Source organism: Lynx rufus, unplaced genomic scaffold, assembly GCF_022079265.1.
Source record: "Lynx rufus isolate CCGP_SWC_20201006 ecotype Redwood Valley unplaced genomic scaffold, mLynRuf1.p SCAF_4, whole genome shotgun sequence".
In the NCBI taxonomy this organism is placed as follows: domain Eukaryota; kingdom Metazoa; phylum Chordata; class Mammalia; order Carnivora; family Felidae; genus Lynx; species Lynx rufus.
This window is the reverse complement of record NW_025814856.1, coordinates 97,303,248-97,324,828: the sequence shown is the minus strand read 5'-3', so window position 1 is coordinate 97,324,828 and position 21,581 is coordinate 97,303,248. Positions and strand designations below refer to the sequence as shown.

Below are 21,581 nucleotides of genomic sequence, written 5' to 3'. Positions count from 1 at the left end.
CCACCTAGGGCTGGGAAACCCCACTAACACTTTTTTGTTTAATCTCTCCTAATTACCTGCCAAATAAATACTACTTGAAAAGGACATTTTGAATATGCCTTTAATGTTCTAAAATGTGCCTCCCAACTATTGAATAATTAGTTCCTTCATCTTCCCAGGCACCCAAAATTAATCAACCTTATTTACACAACTGTACTTCTGGCTTTGTAAGAAGAGACATTACCTTTGCGGGTTTATTATCTTCAAGCACCTCTATAGCATTTACTGGTTGGAGACCCCTTAGTGAGTGGTTCTCTTAAAGTTGTATTTTATGAATATGTACAAACTGAAGATAAAGACATCCCAGGGAGAGAAAGCGGTAGGCATAAAAATCTACGGGAGGGAATAATGGAAGCACCTAATCCCAGCCCTAAATGGGAAGATGTGAGAGTTAAAATAGCATACTAGGCATTGTTTACTAATTGAAATTCTAGTAAAAGATCTGGTGGTGGTGAAGGCTGAAATTACAATCATCAGATTCTCTTCACTGAGTAAGGTTTTATTCAGGACTGTCTGCTTTATAGGGTTGACATACCAAAAGCCCGTTAGAACACAACTTTTCCCCCATTTCTTAAATCCACTATTAGAAAACAATGTCCACTATGTCAATCAGTAATCCTTCCATAAGAATTTGTTGTTACTGACTTCTGAATTTAGCACCAATAGCACATTTCTATCCATTTCTTACATAATGAGAATAGCAGAATGCAGTTTTTTCATTTCCTTATGTCTGCTAAGAAGTGAAGATTTGCATCTGTTGTCTGCATTTAACTGAATGAAACATGATTTGCCCCCCTCCTCAATTTTGTTTTAGCCTTATATTTGATTTAGTTCTACTAAATATATGTCTTTTAGAGTAAAAGTAGTTGATAACCTCTAGTTCTTTTTGAACTAGGTGAGGTTAAAAATATAAACTATCACTAAATGGGATTGGTTGTATTATTTTCCCCATTTATCCCAACCCACTCCCCTTCCCTGTAAGAAGATTATGCATCCTCCTCTACTGTAGGAGAGTATTCATACTCTAAAGAGTATGAATCTTAACCTGAATACAAATCTTAACCTGTAGTGCCTTCCTGGGCGCAAGTGTACCTCTCTCTCCAATAGTCAAGCCTGACTTACCATGGCCAGTGACATATGTCACAGGAAGTCAGTGTGCCACATCAGGGTGGAAGCCTTAAGGGTCATAACATGGACTGACTCCTGCTCTTTTCCCCATGTTCCAAATTGGTATTCTTTCAGCGTGAATCTCAGAATGACACATGAAACAGATCAAAGGTGATCAGGAGCCAATACACATCATGTAAACTTTTGTGGCTGAAAGCCACTGATGTGTTAGGGTGATTTGTTCCTTCAACACAACCAGGCAAAAGATGACTTCATTAAACTACATCTCTCAAGCAGTGTGTTCAGACACCAGAAACTACAGTGAGTCCAGAAAGCTGAGGAGGATGACAAGGATTTTGGAATATTTGTCAGTGGGAACCACATAAGGGAAATGAGCACACTGACCCTAAAGAAAGAACTGGTGGAGCATACAGAAAGGAAGGACAGTATAACTACCACCCAGACCTGAAAAGTGATCACAGGGAAGAATAGGAGAAAAAAGTATAGACTTACTCTTTTTACTTTTAAAGGCGTAACTAAGACCAACAGATAAAATTACAGAGAAAAAGAAATTGATTTATTACAAGGAAGAGATTTCTACCAATTAAATCAGTCTAATAGTTGAATGAGTAGTCTTGCAAAAATAAGACGTACAGTCACTCACTGTGAGACATGAAACAAAAGCTAGGTGACCACCACAAATTAGGGGCATTAAAGAAAGAAATCCTAGTTTTATAGGAATTTATACCAGATGACCTCTCAGAACCCTTCCAGTTCTGGTTCTATAAATTCTAGACAGGAACTCATAATGCTATGTTCAGTTAGCTCTCTTGGATAAAGAAGAAAGGCTAATTTCCCTGGCAATAATCAGCCAAAAAACACTTTAGAATCTGGTCATTTTTTGGTGTGTCATAAAAATATACAAATTTTTCTTTTCCTCTCAATTCATTACTTTTCCACTATTTTCCCTAAAGGAAATGGGACTTCTAAGGAACATTTTGTCTACTTTGCCCTATTCATTAATGAAATTTAGAAATTATCTTCAAGAATACAGACCATTTTATCAGAGTCGAGAGTAATCAAACTAGGCAGCAGGATATTATCATCTCCATATAGAATACAGAGGTTTTTTGTTGTTGTTGTTGTTGTTGTCTAGAACACCATTAAAATTCCTGACTGGTATAGATGACTTAATTAATTTGAGAAGACATCTCTATAACTTATATGCCAAATGTACAGACTTACTTGTGAGACATAAAGGTTAGGATGGCATATAAAATGTTGAAATGTTGAATGTTAAAAATTCCACATCATCTTCAAACCTAAATATTTTAAATGGCATTTCTTCACATTATTTGCTTTCTACAAAATCATCAATAAAGGTCTTATCTGTAATAAGAATAACTCTTTCTATGGTGTGAACATTTAGCTCTTATGTCTGAAAATGCCAGAGAATCACTATCCACTCTGCCTGTCTGACAAGAAGACTGTGAAGATCAATGAACTAAGCACAATATAGTGTAAATGTGAAATGGGTACTATCACCATCCTACACACACCTCTAATTCACATAGAGAATTTTTCATTACATACCAAATAACTGGAATATTTTAGAAAAAGTAGAAGACACAAATACCAAGTAGTTAACTGAAAAAGAAAAACTGACATTAATATTAGTATTATACTATTTGAAACAATTATGATGAGAAAGCATTGACCTCTAACAGTCTTAAAACCTTCCTTGTGGTAAGCATTGGAGTGTACAATGAAAACCCCAATAAAAGTAACAAAAGTAGACTAATTTAAGTAACAATGTTTTTTTTAAAAGGTGTAGCTACTTACCAACAAGTCTTATTACATTCAGTGTTGTATTTGTTAAGATGGGTGCATTCACTTTATTTAGACTGTAATCTGATTTCTTCCTGCTTTTTAAAGTTTCCCTAGAAACGCTTAATATGGAAAAACAAAACAGAGTTGCAATTAGGGTCGTCAACTAGTAAATCAGTAAGTTATTGAGATTAGGATCTATCCTCCATTCCTAATTAGTTATGAAAAATGTTACCATGTATCAGGTAGGGATATAAAGATTATCTCCCGTCCTTACAAAGTTTACAGTCTAGAGGAGAAGAGTAATTCATAAACAGAGAACTAAAGTACTATACTCTATTTCTTTGATTCAAAGACATTAATTAACAACTTAAAAAAAAGCTATGTTACTTTAAAAAATAGATGTTTCAGGGAAATTCTGTATCAAATGTACCAAACATCCTGATTTCAGACTTATAAATATGAAAACATAGAATCTAAACCTAATATCTAAAACATAAGGTATAATGACAGAGTCTGGGGTTAGGTATGACACTAGGTTCAAAGAAAAAGTAGAACTTATGTGATAAGTACAGGAAAAAAGGGGGGGACAGAGGTAAAAGAAGAGAGTGTGCTCAGAGAAGCATAAAGAGTTCGCAATGCCAGCATGGAGAATGCGTGGGCTGAGGGAAAAGTGGTAAGAAGAAAGGTAAAGGCCAGGTCACTGAAGGCAATCACATCTAAAGAGTATGAATCTTAACCTGAATACAAATCTTAAGCAGAAAAATGACATGATCAAATTTTTAGATTAAGAAAAAAAAATCTACATTTGTATCCAAGAATGGATTAGGAAGGGGTAAAACTAAACACAGGTAGCCAAGGTAAGGGGGCTGATCCAATGATCTGGCACAGAGATGATTTTTGCATGAATTTCGATGATATCAGTGAAATACAAGACATTTTGATAAATTCTAGAGACACTTTGAGGTTGGAATCGATAGTAATTGATTGAATGCAGGTTGTAGTTCACATTATTCATACTTCTTAGTGGTAAGTTAGGTGGGTAACTGCATAACCCTACAAAAAAATGCAAGTATATACACACATATACTGGCAGACACTATCTTACATGTTCATTTCAATTAGAGCTTTCCTTTTAGCCAAAATATACCCGAAATATCCAGTGAAGAAGTTCAACAACACAGTTCTACTTGGTTCATAACAGATCATAGATGGGAGATATTTAAACATCATATATATGTGAAAAAAATGGAAACAATTTTTGACATTAAAATATCCATTACCACAAAAGTAGATCATTTTTGAGGAGAGAAATTATATTGATTAGGGTTTCAAATTAAATAGGTACTAACTAGGTACTTTGGGGGTAAAAAGTAGGGCAGAATGTACTTAAATCTATCATTAAGAATAAAGTATAGTCAATAAATTTCTTTTTTTTTTTTTTTTTTTATTTTATTTTATTTTTTTTTTTTTTTTAAATTTTTTTTTCAACGTTTATTTATTTTTTGGGGGACAGAGAGAGACAGAGCATGAACGGGGGAGGGGCAGAGAGAGAGGGAGACACAGAATCGGAAACAGGCTCCAGGCTCTGAGCCATCAGCCCAGAGCCTGACGCGGGGCTCGAACTCACGGACCGCGAGATCGTGACCTGGCTGAAGTCGGACGCTTAACCGACTGCGCCACCCAGGCGCCCCAATAAATTTCATATATATATATAAAAAAAATAAAATAAAAAAATAAAATAAAATAAAATAAAAGCCCTACAGCCAAAAAAAAAAAAAAGAATAAAGTATATTTGCAGTCACTAAATGTCTGATGCTCTGTCATGAAATTAACTCACTCACATCTAAAAATCAGCCCATTTAAGTGGGAGAAGGTGACAAAAAATTCTTATGTAATTATCATAGTTTTTGAACAGGACAGTTTATCATAGAAACAAAACAATGAAGGAACCTTAACAGAAGGCCCAAATATATTTGTAAATGTAACTGACATTGGAAAAATGAGTGGAGACTCTCTGCATTTACTAGATTGAGGCAGAAACTCCACATATAGAACAAATGACTACTTTCCTCCTCGAGTTTTTTTTTCCCTTTTTTTTAATGTTTATTTATTTTTGAGAGAGAGAGAGAGAGAGAGCACGCGCGAGCGAGCATGAGCGGGGGAGGGGCAGAAAGAGAGGGAGACACAGAATCTGAAGCAGGCTCCAAGCTCTGAGCTGTCAGCACAGAGCCCAATGCGGGGCTCAAACTCACAAACCATGGCATCATGACCTGAGCCAAAGTCAGATGCTTAACCGACTGAGCTACCCAGGTGCCCTTTCTCCTTGAGGTTTTTTTTAACTTATGTGAAGCAGGAACTGCCTCCAAAGACAGCTCTGATTTTATAAATCAAAAGTTTGTTTTTCTGCAAAAACCACTGCTCTCTAAATTAAGAGCCCTTTGATTATGCCCAATATAAAAAAATAAAAACTATTTTTTTAACCTTGCAGGAATCATTTAAAAACATATCAACTTGTCACATGACATCATAACCTACAGAAATATTTAATTTTTGTTTTTTGTTTTTTCTTAACCCTTAAAGGAAATACTGTATTTAAAAGCACAACATAGAAAAGCATACAATCTAAGAACAATTACCTTTTCACAGGTGCATCACCTGTCTGTTCATCCACATAATCTCGTTTTAGCTCCTCAGGAACATCACTGTCACTGTCATACTCCTGATAGGCACTTTTTTCTTGTTCATCAGATTCATACTGAAGAAAACACAGTATATTCAACAATGGGTATGAACAGCCAACCTTTCTTGGAATCTTTCAACACAACAAAAGTATCCAATTTTTAAGAAGTAGTTTATGGAAGAAAGTTCTTAGTAATTCATTTTTAATTTTGCCATCAAGAATCATAGTAATCATTTCCATTTTCTCCATCATCCACCTTAACCAGCTCAAAAGAAAAAAAGGAAAATAAGATACAAACATTATACCTACAAAAGTTTCTAAATGTCTCCTAAAAAATCAAATTTCCACATAAAGAAAACAAACAAACAAAAACAAGAATCCTGATAGCTCTCAGGAGAGGAAAAGAGTGTACATTTGACTAAAAACAAAAAATGTCATCTCTTCCTCCAAGTCGTTTCATGATACTTCCATTTTGCTAATTCATTATAAAGAGGTTGAGTGTACAATTCTGGGACTCTGGAAGTGTTAATTCAGAGTAATAAACTCTTACAACACACATGCTAATGTTCTAATTTATTATGAGGAGATTTAATTCCAAGGGTGGCTTAGAAAATTATGCTTAGCACCATGGGACTAATGAGAGCAAGGGCAAAAATGGTGGATTTCCTCTTGAGAGGATTGGTGCCTATCTAACCTTTTCATCATCTTTATGGCACCATGGCCCAGTGCCAGCATGGGAGAGGACAGTGGAGTCCAGACTCAGGAAAGAAAGCAGTTGCAGCAATAGCATTATCGCTTAATATTTTAAGTTAGTATGATTAAATAATGACTAACATTTCTTCAGTGTTAAGTGCTAAGTGTTTTCATGAATTTTCTCACTGAATCTTCAAAACAATTCTATGACAAAGTTTTATCCCCATATTCCAGTTGAGGAGACCAGTATAAAGACAACATGGAAAGAAATTGGTCCCCTAATTCAACACATTTTTTCAAAGTCTAAAGCAGTGGGACAGGCCATAGTAAGATCTTGACCTTAACTCTCAAGAACTTATGTGGTACCTAGAAAGATTAGATCACATATTAATAACAGCAAACAAGAATTCTATAGGCATTCTTACCCACTTGTATACAATGTGATCGTGATAACATTCACAAAGGTAATTCACACACACCAGGACATTCTGGTTATAACAACAGAGCTTCATGATTCCACAGTACAAGAGATCCTCATTTTTAAGGATTCTGTGTTTGCAAACTTCCCTACTTGCTAAACTTTATTTGTAACCCCATGCTAAACTTTATTTGTAACCCCAACATTCACGACACCTTCACTGTCAACCATGGATATGCATAGAGTATGCAGAAACTTTTGAGTTACCCAAAATGCACATTCCTAGCTGAAGGCAAACAAGGTAACGCTCTACCTTTTTGCCTCATCTATCTTTCTTTTTTTTAGAAGTTGTATTTATTTTATTTTAAAATTTATTTTAAAAAATTTTAAATGTTTATTTTTGAGACAGAGTGTGAGCAGGGGAGGGGCAGAGGGAGAGGGAGACAGAATTCAAAGCAGGCTCCAGGCTCTGAGCTGTCAGCACAGAGCCAGACACAGGGCTCGAACTAATGAACCACGAGATCATGAGCTGAGCCGAAGTCGGACACTCAACCGATTGAGCCATCTAGGCATCCCTTTAAATTTACTTGAGAGAGAGAGAGAGAGAGAGCATGAGCAGGGGAGAGAGACCAGAGGGGGGGGGGGAGAGAGAGAGAGAGAGAGAGAGAGAGAGAGAGAGAGAGAGAGAGAGAATTCTAAGCAGGCTCCATGCTCAGCATGGCACCCAATGCGGGGCTCAATCCCATGACTCTGGGATCATGGCTTGAGACGAAATCAGGAATCAGATGATCAACCGACTGAGCCACCCAGGCATCCCTTCATCTCTCTTACTTAAACAATGTCCATTTCACTGTCTATTTAGTGCCACATTTAAAAAATATCTGTGCTTTTTGCTGGTGATTTCACTGTTTAGAATGGCTCCTAAGTGTAGGACTAAAGTTTTGTCTAGTGCTCCTGAGCACAAGACTGTAGTATATCTTACAGTAAAAATACATGTGTTAGATAAGCTTCGTTCAGGCAGGAATTATAGTGCTGCTGGCTGTGAGTTCAACGTTAATAGACCAACACTTTATATTAACTTAGATGTCTTTAAGCAAAAACATACATAAAAAACAAGGTTATACATTGATCGGTTGATGAAAATGTGACCAAAGGCTCACAGGTACTGAATCCCGTATTTCACCTAGGAACAATGGTTCTGTATTTACTAATTCAGCATTCAGAGGGACTTTATAGAACACAATTGACACGAATAATGAGAATCAAATGCTATGCGTGATTCAATTAGCAAATCATCAGTACAGGTGGATATAGTATTTCAAAATGTTGAAAAGACTTTTAATTCCTCTCAGTTTAGTCTGCTTTATAGAGAGAGGCAAAGTGTCACCCAGAATCACTAAATTACAAATGTAAGTACAGCTTCCTATGAAATAATCTCTACTTTATGATAAAACATAACAAATGGTATACTTTCACGGCAATGTTTTTTTAAATTATATCTTCACTAAACAAAAAATAAAAATGCCAAAACTAAAATACACACACAATTTCAACAGATTTCTGTCACATCTGAACAGTTTCACTTCGGCTTCATTAAATCTACAATAAAAATCATACAGGGTCCGTCTGGAAGTGACGAAGATCAGAAGAACCCATCCAAATTAAAAACTGTATAAACACAGGTAACTGTGAAGTAAGCATTCCCTCACTGTAAATATAGGGAAACGGAGGATCACAAAGTTAAAGTAAGTTGCCAAGGAACACACATCTAATAAATAATAAAGGTGATATTCATTCCAACTGCCTTCAAATCCGTTCCATTAACTCACACAAACTCTGGTTTATATTATGTTTTTTGAGCTGTTCAAAGTGTTAAAACATTGTACTTCTAAACATCCCGGCCAGATAAGCAAGCAAGACATTACTCTCTCAAATAAAGGAACATGGACAAAATGATTCAGGTGCCCAAGAGAGAGGATGAGAAGTAAGTGCAGATGATCTATTCCCTCATCCATCTATCCAACAAATCACATAAATATGCAGTGAAGAAACTACCCCTACCTGATTCAGTAATCTAGTAAGAACATACAGAAATCTAATAAGAGCACAAAATAAACATAAAGGCAAAATGTATTCTTCAAAAGGACATTTTCAACAGAGCATACTATAAAGCCATTACTGTACAAGTGTTATCGCAGGTATATAAGCATATAGGTAGGAAGATGGGTGGTGAATGGATAAATGGGTCTAGCCAATCACCTTGCTCCTTGGGTAGAGAACACTTTTCAATAAGAAAATCTCACTTACATTCCACAGTAGGTTTTATTTTTTTTTTTTTTTAATTTTTTTTTTCAACGTTTATTTATTTTTGGGACAGAGAGAGACAGAGCATGAACGGGGGAGGGGCAGAGAGAGAGGGAGACACAGAATTGGAAACAGGCTCCAGGCTCTGAGCCATCAGCCCAGAGCCTGACGCGGGGCTCGAACTCCCGGACCGCGAGATCGTGACCTGGCTGAAGTCGGACGCTTAACCGACTGCGCCACCCAGGCGCCCCTCCACAGTAGGTTTTAAAAACACTACATACCCCATTAGAAGCCAGGACATCTTCTGTTTCTTCATCTTTATGGTTGGCCTGAATTTCAAATGGATTCCCATCACTACAGTACTGCTCAAACAAGGTCACTGTTTTTGAAGAAGTTGAGGCTGGCTGCTTACTAGGTGAAACTGATGGGGAACGAGACTGTTCCATGAATTTAAATTCCTAGACATTAAAAAAAATGAGTCAGATATCTTTTAGCAACAATAAAATTCAAGTACATAATATATTCCATCAATGTACATGCAGAGTTAGAGAAAAAAAAATTAAACCTGATTCTTCAGGTTATTCACTTTTTAATCTTCAAAGTTGTCTGAAAACACAAACTTGAAAATATATGCTCAAAGTTTTCCCTAAAGACAACTCAGTTGCTGATATCACTTTAAGAAGCATTACCTAAATCAAGCTACTTTTGGCTTACTTTATGGCACAGAAAGTTTTTGAAAACAACTTGAATTTGAATAATTCTAAAAAATTTCACATAGCAGCAAAGACCTAGCAGAATATGGTTTTAATCAATAAAAAGGCCACAATAAAAATTGTTAGGTCAGACACCTTGTATACTTATATGTTTACACCATTTAAGATATTCTACAAAAATACATCAAAATCTTTCTTTGTTATATTGCAGTGAAGAACTTAAAAACTTTCATTCTATAAACTTGCATTTATTTTTCTTCATATATCTAGAAGCAGATAACACAAACACACATACTGAGGTCAAATGATAACATCTTCTAGACCTAAAGCTTGCCATTAATCAATTATATTCCATTAACTTCTTACATATGTTGGGAATGTCACCTGGCTTCTCTGTGCCTCAATTTCCTCACCTATAAAATGAGAGAGTCAATCTACAGTAAGAGAACCACAATGCTAATGCTAAAGAGTTGTAGCACCCAGCACAAATCATGCATTTCTCATAAGAGGAAACTGAGGTAGTCCAGAGGGATTCAGTGCTGAGTTCAAGATCACAATGCTTATTAGTGGAAAAGACGGAATAATCTTTAAAGTTTATTTGAATTCCAAAACTCTTGATTTGATGATTTTTCACAAAAATTTGGTAATTTTGTAATTTGGTAATGTTTTTAATCTTTTTAATATTAATACTAAATTTCACATTTTTCATATTCAAAGATAATATTCTTAAAAGTTACATAGGCTTGTTAAATTTCAAATGACGTGTTTATTTTCTTTTTAAATTGCAACTACACATTAAATCAAAATCATAATAATGCTTAAAAACAATGCCATTATTTTTATCATTCTAAAGGGAAGACGCTAAATTAATGAGATGATTTTTTAAACCAAATCTATAGTACATGTGTCAAGTGAACACGATCTCAGTTGTGAATAGTTTTTAAAGTAACTACTTTTTAAAATAGTTGTTAGAATCCTTAACATGAGCTCTACTCTCTCTCTCTCTCTTTTTTTAAAGATTTTAAGTATTAATCTCCACACCCAACATGGGATTTGAAGCCACAACCCTGAAATCAAGAGTTGCATACTTCACCAACTGAGTCAGCCAGACACCCCTAGAACTACTGTCTTAAGAAAACTTTAAGTGCATAATAACAGTACTTTTAACTACAGGCAAAATCTTGTACAGTAGATCTTTATCCACCTTGCAAAACTGAAAATTCAAGGTAACTACTTTAAAGGAGATAATGTCCAATTGGATAGAAATATTTCAAATGTATCTTGTAAAAAAATTGTTTTATATTTACACCAAGTACATGTGCTCATATACACAAACATAATTTGATAGTTAAATACAAATTCAAACAAAATTATTTAAATAGGGATTCTAAAATCAATGCTAGAATTCTAAATAATGTTAAGGAATCATATTAAGATTTCTAAAATAATGTTAAAATCAATGTTAATTTTGCTGTCTTTCAAGCATTTATTAATCAACACATTTCACTGTATTTAATTTTTCCACACTAGGAAGGCAATATGATAGAACTGAATAAGAAGTTAGCTCTTAAAAAACCATAAAGACTATCCTTATATAAAACTTTTAAGCATGCATTCTTTACATTTATCCAGAATACAAAAGTTGCTTGTAGAATGCCATTCCTTCCAAGGGCAAAAGCTAAACATACTGGATCTTTAATGCAGGGATCTAAGTTTATATATTGTGTTTTGACATTTGGTATTTGTAGATCATCATCTATCACACAAGGAGTATTTATCTACAAGTGTGTTTCAACCAAGGCTTAAAAAACAACTCAATTAATATTTTCATAGATCATATATTCTATAAAGATGCAAGGAATAAATTAACTAATAAAAATTAATTAAGAGTATTTTTTATAAGTACCTCTTTTATTTCTGAGGAATTGTCTCACTACAAGGCACATTTACGAGTTGCAACATAAATTAAGAATCTATTAGTCCCTTTAAGAAACGACAAACAAGGGTGCTTGGGTGGGTCAGTAGGTTGAGTGTCCAACTCTTGATTTTGGCTCAGGTCATGATCCCAGCATCATGAGATCGAGCCCCATGTCAGTCTCTGCACTGGTGGAGCCTGTTTGGGATTCTCTCTCCCTCCCTCTTTCTCTCTTTCTCGTTAATCCTCTCCCCCACCTGCATACTCTCTGAGCTCTCTGTCTAAAATAAAATTTTAAAATTAAAAAAAAAGAAATTACAAATATTCTGTAAATATAAGCTTTTTCATTAAAGACCATCAAAATACAGCTGATTAATTTTCTGCAAAATTTAAATAAATCATTATTAGATCTTCTTCTGAAATCAAAAGAAATAGATTAGGCAAAAGAGCTTTCCTGAAGTACATAAACAGAATTTGTAAAAAGAGACCGATTTTGATATCCATAAAAGGATCACTCTTACAAAAGAGGTTTGCTATTAATCACTATTAAGTAAGGAAGGAAGACACTATTCTTTAATGATTTTATGAACGATTTTTTAATATCTGGGTTTTTTAAAAAAGATGACTAAATAAAAGACAGATTTATTTGTTCCTAAGAAACACTTACGTGAAGTTGCAAAATGCTGAAATTTGATTTAACAGGACAAAGCTCCCAGGTCTCATTCTCTAGAAACATCCTCAATTCATCAAGCCGTGTCCTTAAAAAAAGAAAACACTCCAAAAAGTTAGGAGAAAAGTAAACTGCACACAAGATTTAAGAAAATAAAATTTGATTATAGAATTATCATCATAATCACAATCAACTTTGAGAATCCATTCAAATCAACACAGCAAACACAAACATTTACTTTTACTTGTTACTATCTTATCGTTAAGAGAAAAAATTCTCAAATATTTACTAAACTCACAATATCTTTATTACAAAAATAATGTACAGGAAATGATATTTTAATTAAGGGATTAAACTAAAAGCTACTCACCAATTCACATACTTAAACTATCCCTAGCTAATTATATATCAATGCCAAAAAACAGAGAAATAATTTACAAAGTTTATGAGATCATTAACACTAATAAATGCTTTATGCTAAACAGCAAAGATCTTAATCATACTTACTAAGCCACAAGATCAAGATGATTATCAGTCTCCAAATATATTTAGCTCAGTCCCTATCTCTACACAGCATTTACAAATTAAATTAGCAAATATGGTACTTATATGGCCAGCACTGCACTAATCATTTACATCATATTGATCTCTTCTTACTTTTTTAATGCTATTGCGGTTTACTGTCTATCGTGGATCATATATGTATCTCGTACATTATATAGGCAGTTCCACAAGAATAACTACTTCTTTCCAATTGACCCAGGAAACAAAGGGCCAGTGCCCGCCCCTACTTTTCCCTTCTTGTAACAGTTTCGTTGTTATTACTAAACTGCCAAAACCAAAATCTAGATTTTAAAAAAAATCCACAGGTTCTAAAGTAAAGAGACAATAAACAGGTAAATCTATAAACAGCAAAAACTGCTCCAAATATTAGAATTAACAGAGGGGGACTTTAAGATAACTATTATAATTAAGTTAAATAAAATAGAGAAAAAGAAGTACAAAATGGGTAGAAAAGAGAATTTCAAAGAATTGCAGTAATAAAAACAAAAAGAGAATCAGACATTCTATAACTGAAAAATATAATCACCTTGAGTTAAAAATTGGTTAAGTAAACAGAAGACAGATTGACAGAAACTATCCAAACTGAAGCATGAATTGAAAACATAAAAGAAGCAACAGAAAAGGTCATAAAAGATAGATGAGTCACAGTCAAAACATCTAGTATGCATGCAACTGAATTGAGAGGACAGAGAAATGAACAGAAGCAATATTTGAGGAGGTAATGGCTGAGAATATTCCAAAAGTGATTGTGCCCGAACCACACACCATATACAAAAATGAACTAAAATGGACCATAGACCTAATGTAAGAACTCAGAACTATAAAAGTTTACAACTCTTACAATTCAACAATAAAAAGACAAATAACCCAACTGAGAAATGGGCAAAGGTTTTGATCAGACATTTCTGCAAAGATTCACAAATGACCAATAAGCATATAAAAAAATGTTGAATATCATCAGTCATTAGGGAAATGGAATCAAAAGCATAATGAGACACTACACCACTGAGACAGCTATACTCAGAGATCGACAATAACAGGTATTGATAAGGATCTGTAGAAATTAGAGCTCTTATACAGCGCTGATGGGAATTTAAAATGGGGCAGCCACTTTGGAAAACAGTTTGGGGGTTCTTCAAAACATCAAGCGTGGAGTTACCACTTAACCTGGGAATTCCACTCTGTATCTGTTTCCGGTGCTGCTGTAACAAACCACCAGAACCTGAGTGGCTTAAAGCAACAGAAATTTATTCTCTAACAGCTCTGGAGGCCAGAGTCTGAAACAGTATTCACCAGGTTGCAATCAAGGTGTCAGCAGGGCTATACTCTCTGCAGAAGCTCCAAACATCATCTACAAATGTGTTCCTTGCTTCTTTCAGCTTATGGTGGTTATCACCATTCTATGGTTTGTAGCCTCAGCGTTCCAATCTCTGCCAATCTTCATATTACTTTCTCTGTGTGTGTCTTTTCCTCTGTGTTTGTGTCAAAGCATGAGAAAACTCAACGTGCCAATACTGGCTTTTAAGATGGAAATGGTCATGTGCAAGGACGGGTGAGCAGCTTCTAAAAGCTGAGGATGTTCCCTTGCTGACAGCAACCAAGAAAATAGGGATCTCAATCCTAAAACCATAAGAAACTGAATTCTGCCAACATCCTGAATGTGCTCAACTGTGTATTCTTCCTCAAAGCCTTTTGATTAGAGCCCGGCCCTGCTTACACCTTGATTTTGGCTCTGTGAGACCTTAAAGTTGAGCACCAAGCTGATCCAGACGTCGAACCTCAGAAATGTGGCGCAATAAATGGATGTTTTTTTAAGCTGTTAAGCTCACAGCAATTTATTACCTAATAATATAAAACTATTACAGTGATAAAAGGTACCAACTCACAGACAAAAGCAGCTTTAGTAAACCCCCTCCTGCATAAGGAATATACAAAAAATAACACAGGAAGTAAAAGTATACAATAAAAACATAGAAAAACACTAGAAGGGTAAGACAAAGTAAATGCAGTTAGAAAGTTGGTTCTTACATTACTCTGGAAGTATACTAACCTAAGATCAACTATAACAGAACAGGAGTGCACAGTGAAATGACAGTGACCACTATAAGTATCCATTTTTAAGAAGCTAACTGAGGGAAAAAAAAAAACAGTATAAAAGTAAAAAAATATGCATGATCAATCCAAAAGAAAGGAGGACAATTAATAAATGAAAAAAGAATAACACTTTTAGAAATAAAACAATATGATGGATTTAAACTCAACTATGCCAATGAATACATTAAATGGAAATAGGAAAAACAGTTCAAACAAAATACAAAACTCATGAGACTGGATTTAAAAACAACAGCAACATTGGGGGTGCCTGGGTGGCTCAGTCAATTAAGCGTCTGACTTCAGCTCAGGTCATGATCTCAAGATTCGTGAGAGTTCAAGCCCCATGTCGGGCTCCGTGTTGACAGCTCAGAGCTTGGAGCCTGCTTCAGAATCTGTGTCTCCCGCTCTCTCTCTGCCCCTCCCCTGCTTGCTCTCTCTCTCTCTCAAAAATAAATAAACATTAAAAAAAATAATAAAACAACAACAACACAACAAAACAAACTACATGCTATTTACATGAGATACACTTTAAGTATAAGGCCATACTTAGACTGAAAGTAAAAATTACACAGAAACATGATTTCTTAAAATTATGAAATAAGGTAGAATTTTTTTATCAAAATTTTTTTCTTCACCTACTGTGAAGATCTTTTTCCTATATCCTGTTAGTTAGTAAATTAAATTAATTTTAAATATTTAGTCAACCTTATTCTCCCTCTTAAACATTATCTGTTTGTGATGTTATTATCCTTTTTAGGTATCACTGAATGCAATTTGCTAATATTTGTTTAGAAGTTTTACATCTATATTTTTAGGAGATACTAGCCTATAATTTTTCTTTTTGTAATGTCCTTGGTACGTTTTGGTACCAGTGCTATGATGACCTCATAAAATACGTTATGAAGCATTCCCTTTTCCTCTATTCTCTGAAGGAGTGGTGTTGATTTTTCCTCCTTAAGTTGGGTAGAATTTACCAGGAAAGGCAGCAGGCCTAGAGATGGAAATGTTTTAAAGTACATATTCAACTTCTTTAAAATACACATGTCTATTCAGATTTTCTGTATTTCACTTTGTTACCTTATTAAATCTTGTTTTATAAGAAACTTGCTCTTTTCATCTACATTGTCAATTTCATTAGCAGAAGGCTGTTCCTATCATTTTATTACATATCTATATTACTAAACATTTACTGTATTCTTTTTTTAATTGAAGTATAGTTGACACCCTATTATATTTTTAATGTCTAGGATCTATAAATACCCTCTTTTTAAATGCTGATATTGATAATTGGTTTTCTTTTTTTTTGGCTCAGTCTTGCTAGTAGTTTTATAGAATTTTACTATACATTTGCTTTCTATTTCAGTGATTTCTGCTCTTATCATTTTTCTCCCTCTGTTTCTTCTTGTTTAATTTGCTGTCATCTTTGTAAGTTTTTGAAAGTGAAGTTAAGTGTACTGATTTTCAAACTTTCTCCTTTTCCAAAAACATGAACTTAAAGCTAGAAACTCTCCCCCCTCTGCTTTAGGTGAATCCCACAATTTTGATGTCATGGTTTCATTATTATTCATTTAAAAAGATTTTCTAACTTCCAATATGATTCTTCTTTGACCACTAAAAATAGGTTGCTTAATTTCCAAAAACTGGTAGGTTTTTCTTGTTACCTCTCTGTTACTTATTTCTAGTTTAATTTCACTGTGGTCAGAGAATATAATCTCTATAATTTCAATCCTTTGACATTTTTTAAGTACTTGCTTTATGGTACAACAGGTGATCAATTTTGATAAACTTCCTGTGTGCTCTTGAAAAAAAATACATATTCTGTAATTGTGTGTGTCTCTCTCTCACACACAAACACAAATGAGGCAAATGTTGGTCAAACACATATCCTTTGTGATTTTTTGTCTGCTTTCATTATCAACCATGAAAAGTGGTGTATAAAAAAATTCTATCATTATAGAATTGTCTATTTCTCCTTTTAGTCTGAATATTTTGCTTTATATGTTTAAGAGTTATGTCAGTAGGGGCATACAAATTTAGAATTATTGTTCTTCCTAATGAGTAACCCCTTATTATTATGAAGTATTCTCTTTATTTTTAGCAATACTTCTTGACTTAAAGTCTACTTTGTCTCTTAGGAATTTCTTTAATCTAATACAAAGTATCTACAACCGACTACCACAAATATCATACTTAACAACAAAGCACTGCACAATTAAGACACCCCCCCCACTTGTCATGACTTGTATTCAAAACTGTGCCAGAGGTCTTAACCAGTACAAAGATTAGAAAGGAATACATAAAACCATCATTATTCACAAATGACATAACTGTATACACAGAAAATTCAAAAGAATCTCCAACTATTAGATTTAATAAAATGCTAATTTAACCACCAGATCACAGGAATTTCAGGTCAACATACTAAGTCAATTTATATATGTGTGTGTGTGTGTGTGTGTGTGTGTGTATACATATATATATATGTATGCATATGTGCAAGAAACAACTGGAAACTTTAAATACAAATCAAAACTCAGAATAGCATAAAAAAGACTTTAGAGAAGGTTCAAAAACAGGCATGACTAATCAACAGTGATAGAAGTCAGAACAGTGGTTACCTCTAAGGATGGTTTTGACTGGAAAATTGTGTATCTTAATCTGGGTAGTTTATGTGGTATACACATATGTAAAAATTTATGGATTTGTCCATTAAGATGTATGTATACCTTAATATTACACTTTAATATTTTTTCAAAAGATAAAACCTTAATAATCCTCTCACTCCACTCCCTAAATTGTCTGCAATAAAGGCAGGCTTATTTTAAAAATATGGCCACCAAGGGCCTTAGGAAATGTCAATCCAATTGTGAAGGGTCGCAAGGTCATGACTAGGAGACAGCAGAGAGAGGGTCCTTTATTTCCAAATCTTATTCTTTTCATTGCACTATAGTTGAAAAATCTACTTATTTTGTGACTATAAATGATAAATTGGTTAATATTGTCCAAATTGATTCATTAGAGCCACAGAAAACTTCCTTTACACCTTTTTGCCCAAGAACATTTTACACAAATTGGAAGATTTGCATTTTACTTCTTTCTTCTATTTTACTCTACTAATACACACAAAGGATAGCAGTTATGATGAAAAAGCAGTGTGTATACAAACTACAAACTGCAATCAGATGCTGAATAACAGATATGACTGCAGACACATTACTTGAAGAGCAATCCTAGTTATTACTATTTAAGCAGTTCAGGTGCCCTCTGTGTCTTTTAGAAATAAGATACAAGTAGGATACAAAGAAGCTTCTGTGGCATACAAAAGAACAGGTACAATTAAAACAAAATTTGAAAGATTGTAAAGGGCAAATATAGTAAAGAAGAACAATGACCAATCTGAGAGGCATCTCAAATGTACTTACCTCTGAATTAAAGGAAAAAAAAATCCATGAATTAGAACTGTGTGATACCCCGATCTTTTATTTAACTTGATAAAAGACTTGATGCAATATAAGGTAGATTCCAAAAACGAATGATAAAAACAAAGACTTCAAAGAAGGTAAAGATGCCAGTACAAGCCCATCACATTTGTAAGAGAAGGAAGTTGATGCTCAGAGAAGAAAACCAAATTACTGAGGAGGTGAAGTTAGTGAGTAGCACAATAGAGGCAGGAACCCAAGGCCACTGATAACACCACACTGCCCCCAAATACTTTACCAGCGGGAAGAAAACTGGAAGTCAATAACAATAGTATAAAGGAGGAGTTTATACTCCTCCTCTTAACAATAGTATAAGTGGAGTTTAATAGTGGTCCACCCACTATTACTGTGTTCTGTTGCAGAGGGAGTTAGTCTGACATCAGATATACACCATGAAGATTCTGTTCCCAATTTAACTCAAAAATTTAAGCCCTACTGCATAGAGATGCAAATGTTTTTATTTTTATGTAATAAAATTTACAGATTATTTTAAATGCTAAAAATAATTTATTGGTACCATTATAATCAAATTCAAGAACGTCTGTTTTCTGAAAAATATTTTTCCTATTCTCCCCAGAAATACAGTGAAGAGAGGTGCAACAATATCTCCTATCCCACACACATTCTCTCCTGCGACATGACTTTACCAGTATCCCATCAAATTTCTCTCCTCTTGAATCTGGGCCAACCTCATGACAGGCTTGTATTCCAAGGAATGTGGTAAAAGGACTGCATGACTTTGTTTGTTTGTTTGTTTGTTTGTTTGTTTGTTTTGAGGGCAGGGAGGGAGGGGCAGAGAGAGAGAATCTTAAACAGGCTCCATGCTTCGCACAGAGCCCAACACAGGGCTCAACTTCACAGCCACTAGATCATGGCCTGAGCCGGTATCAAGAGTCAAACGCTTAACCAACTGAGCCATCCAGGACTGCATGGCTTCTAAACATACATCAGAAAAGGCCATGAAGCATCTACCTGTGTCTTTTGGAAAATTAGTGTTGTTGGAAGCCAGCTGCCATATAAGAAGCCCAACCATTCTGAGACCACCATACTGGAAAAGCTACATGCAGGCACTCTGGCTAACAAACCCAACTTTGTACATCCTCCGAGCCACCTCCACCAAGGTACAAGCAAAGGTACCATGGATCCTCTAGTTAAATCACTTGGTCCAGGTAGAAAACAAAGAGAAGTACTGTATATGGATAATAAACTTGATCCTAGAAACACACATCTTAAAGATACTTTAAAAGTAAATCTTTCTTGGGGAGCCTGGATGGCTCAGTCAGTTAGGCATCTGACTGTTGATTTCACCTCAGGTCATGATCTCATGGTTCTGAGATCAAGCCCCACATTGGGCTCCAGGCTGGGTGTGAAGCCTGCTTACTATTCTCTCTCTCCTTCTGCCCTACATGCACGCACGTATGTTCTCTCTCTCTCTCTCTGTCAAAAATAAAAAATAAATAAAACTTTCTTACTCAGGCAATGGGAGAGTTTTTCTCCCTAAAAGGATAGGTGACCACTCCCCTCTTTTAACACCAGTTGCTGGACCTTTAGGATCCTTGAAAATATTTTATAAGATTTGATTATTAGAGTAATTAAAAATTAAGATGCACTTGTTTTAAATAGAATGTTTTGACAATTACATATTCTACATAATTGTTTTGTCATTACTATTTAAATCAGAGAATTTGTGCTTTGGGAATTCTGCAGCATCTGGCAGAAGGATTGCTTTGGATGTATACAAAGTTGGTACATGAACATAAAGGAATTTGGGGGAATAAAACCTATATATTTGTAAGGTAAGAATTCATATTGATATAGACTGTGCTCCCTCATAGTCTCATATAATTTTGCCCTAGAAAAAGATAATTGCATACAGTCTTTTATACAACCATCACAAGCCAACATGAGCACACTTTATAAATAGAAGATGTTCCACCCAAAGAGTAAAATGCTTCTATTTTCATCTTTTTATTATGCCTACATTTTCAAACCAATAGTCTAAGTAGACTCTAAGTCTGAATAATTTGGTCCAAGAATTTCTTCATTCTCAAAAGCTCTATTTGGTAGTAGAAAACCATGAAACAAATTGTGAGCATATTTTAACATTTTTATTAACAAAATTAAAACCCACTTGATCTGTATTTCGCCATGCTTCATACTGCTTTTCAATATTTATGTAGTATAATTTGATTTGGTGACTAAGACATTAAATTGGCATTTAATAGATTTAGATTCATCACTAGCTAACGCAATGACTTCTGTCAATTCAGTATTATCATACATTAGCATCATTTCTAAACCACCTGTAAAGTTTATCTTGCTTTATAAAGAAAAAGATACACTTCAGAACACATTAATGGTTGGCACTAATTTTACCAAATGATTTTTATTGTAATTTTCTAAATGGCAGCTGTTGGAGAGATAATGACTATAGCCAGTATATAAGCTAGACTTGTTTAGAAACTGGGAGTAGAGAAAAATGTTTAAAAGAAAGTTAAATGTTTACTTTTTAACGTATTCAACAGCCTAACATACAATGCAGCAAGGAAAAAAGGACAAGATCTGCTGGCAACACTTATGGAGACCTTTTCGACTAGCCACCTCATTTTGCAGTTGATAGAACCAATATCCCAGAGAAGTTAAATGATTTGTCCGATGTCAGGGAGCTGGCAAGCAGCAAAAGTGGGATAAGAACCCAAGTCTATCTCCCAGTCCAGCTCTCTTTCTAAAAATACAGTATAGGGGTTCCTGGGTGGCTCCGTCGGTTAAGCATCCGACTTTGACCCAGGTCACAATCTCATGGTTCATGGGTTCGAGCCCCGCATCTGGCTCTGTAATGACAGCTCAGAGCCTGGAGCCTGCTTCAGATTCTGTGTCTCCCTCTCTCTCTGCCCCTCCCCTGCTCACACTCTTGTCTGTCTCTCTCAAAAATAAATAAAACGTTAGGGGCGCCTGGGTGGCTCAGTCAGTTAAGCGTCCAACTTCGGCTCAGGTCATGATCTCACGGTTCGTGAGTTCAAGCCCCGTGTCGGGCTCCGTGCTGACAGCTCAGAGCCTGAAGCCTGTTTCAGATTC

The 21,581-nt window shown here is 34.9% G+C and overlaps 1 protein-coding gene across 1 annotated transcript in view; it reads right to left on the bottom strand.

Annotated features, from left to right (window-relative positions):
* Positions 1–21,581, bottom strand: part of VPS50 (VPS50 subunit of EARP/GARPII complex) — a 134,711-nt gene that overhangs the window by 36,284 nt on the left and 76,846 nt on the right. Inside the window, exons 17-20 of the mRNA XM_047096681.1 lie at positions 12,367–12,457; positions 9,353–9,529; positions 5,613–5,731; positions 2,989–3,095 (exon numbers count right to left, since the gene is read on the bottom strand). Of these exons, the coding sequence (XP_046952637.1) occupies positions 2,989–3,095; positions 5,613–5,731; positions 9,353–9,529; positions 12,367–12,457 (494 nt within the window). The remainder of the gene's footprint in view (positions 1–2,988; positions 3,096–5,612; positions 5,732–9,352; positions 9,530–12,366; positions 12,458–21,581) is intronic.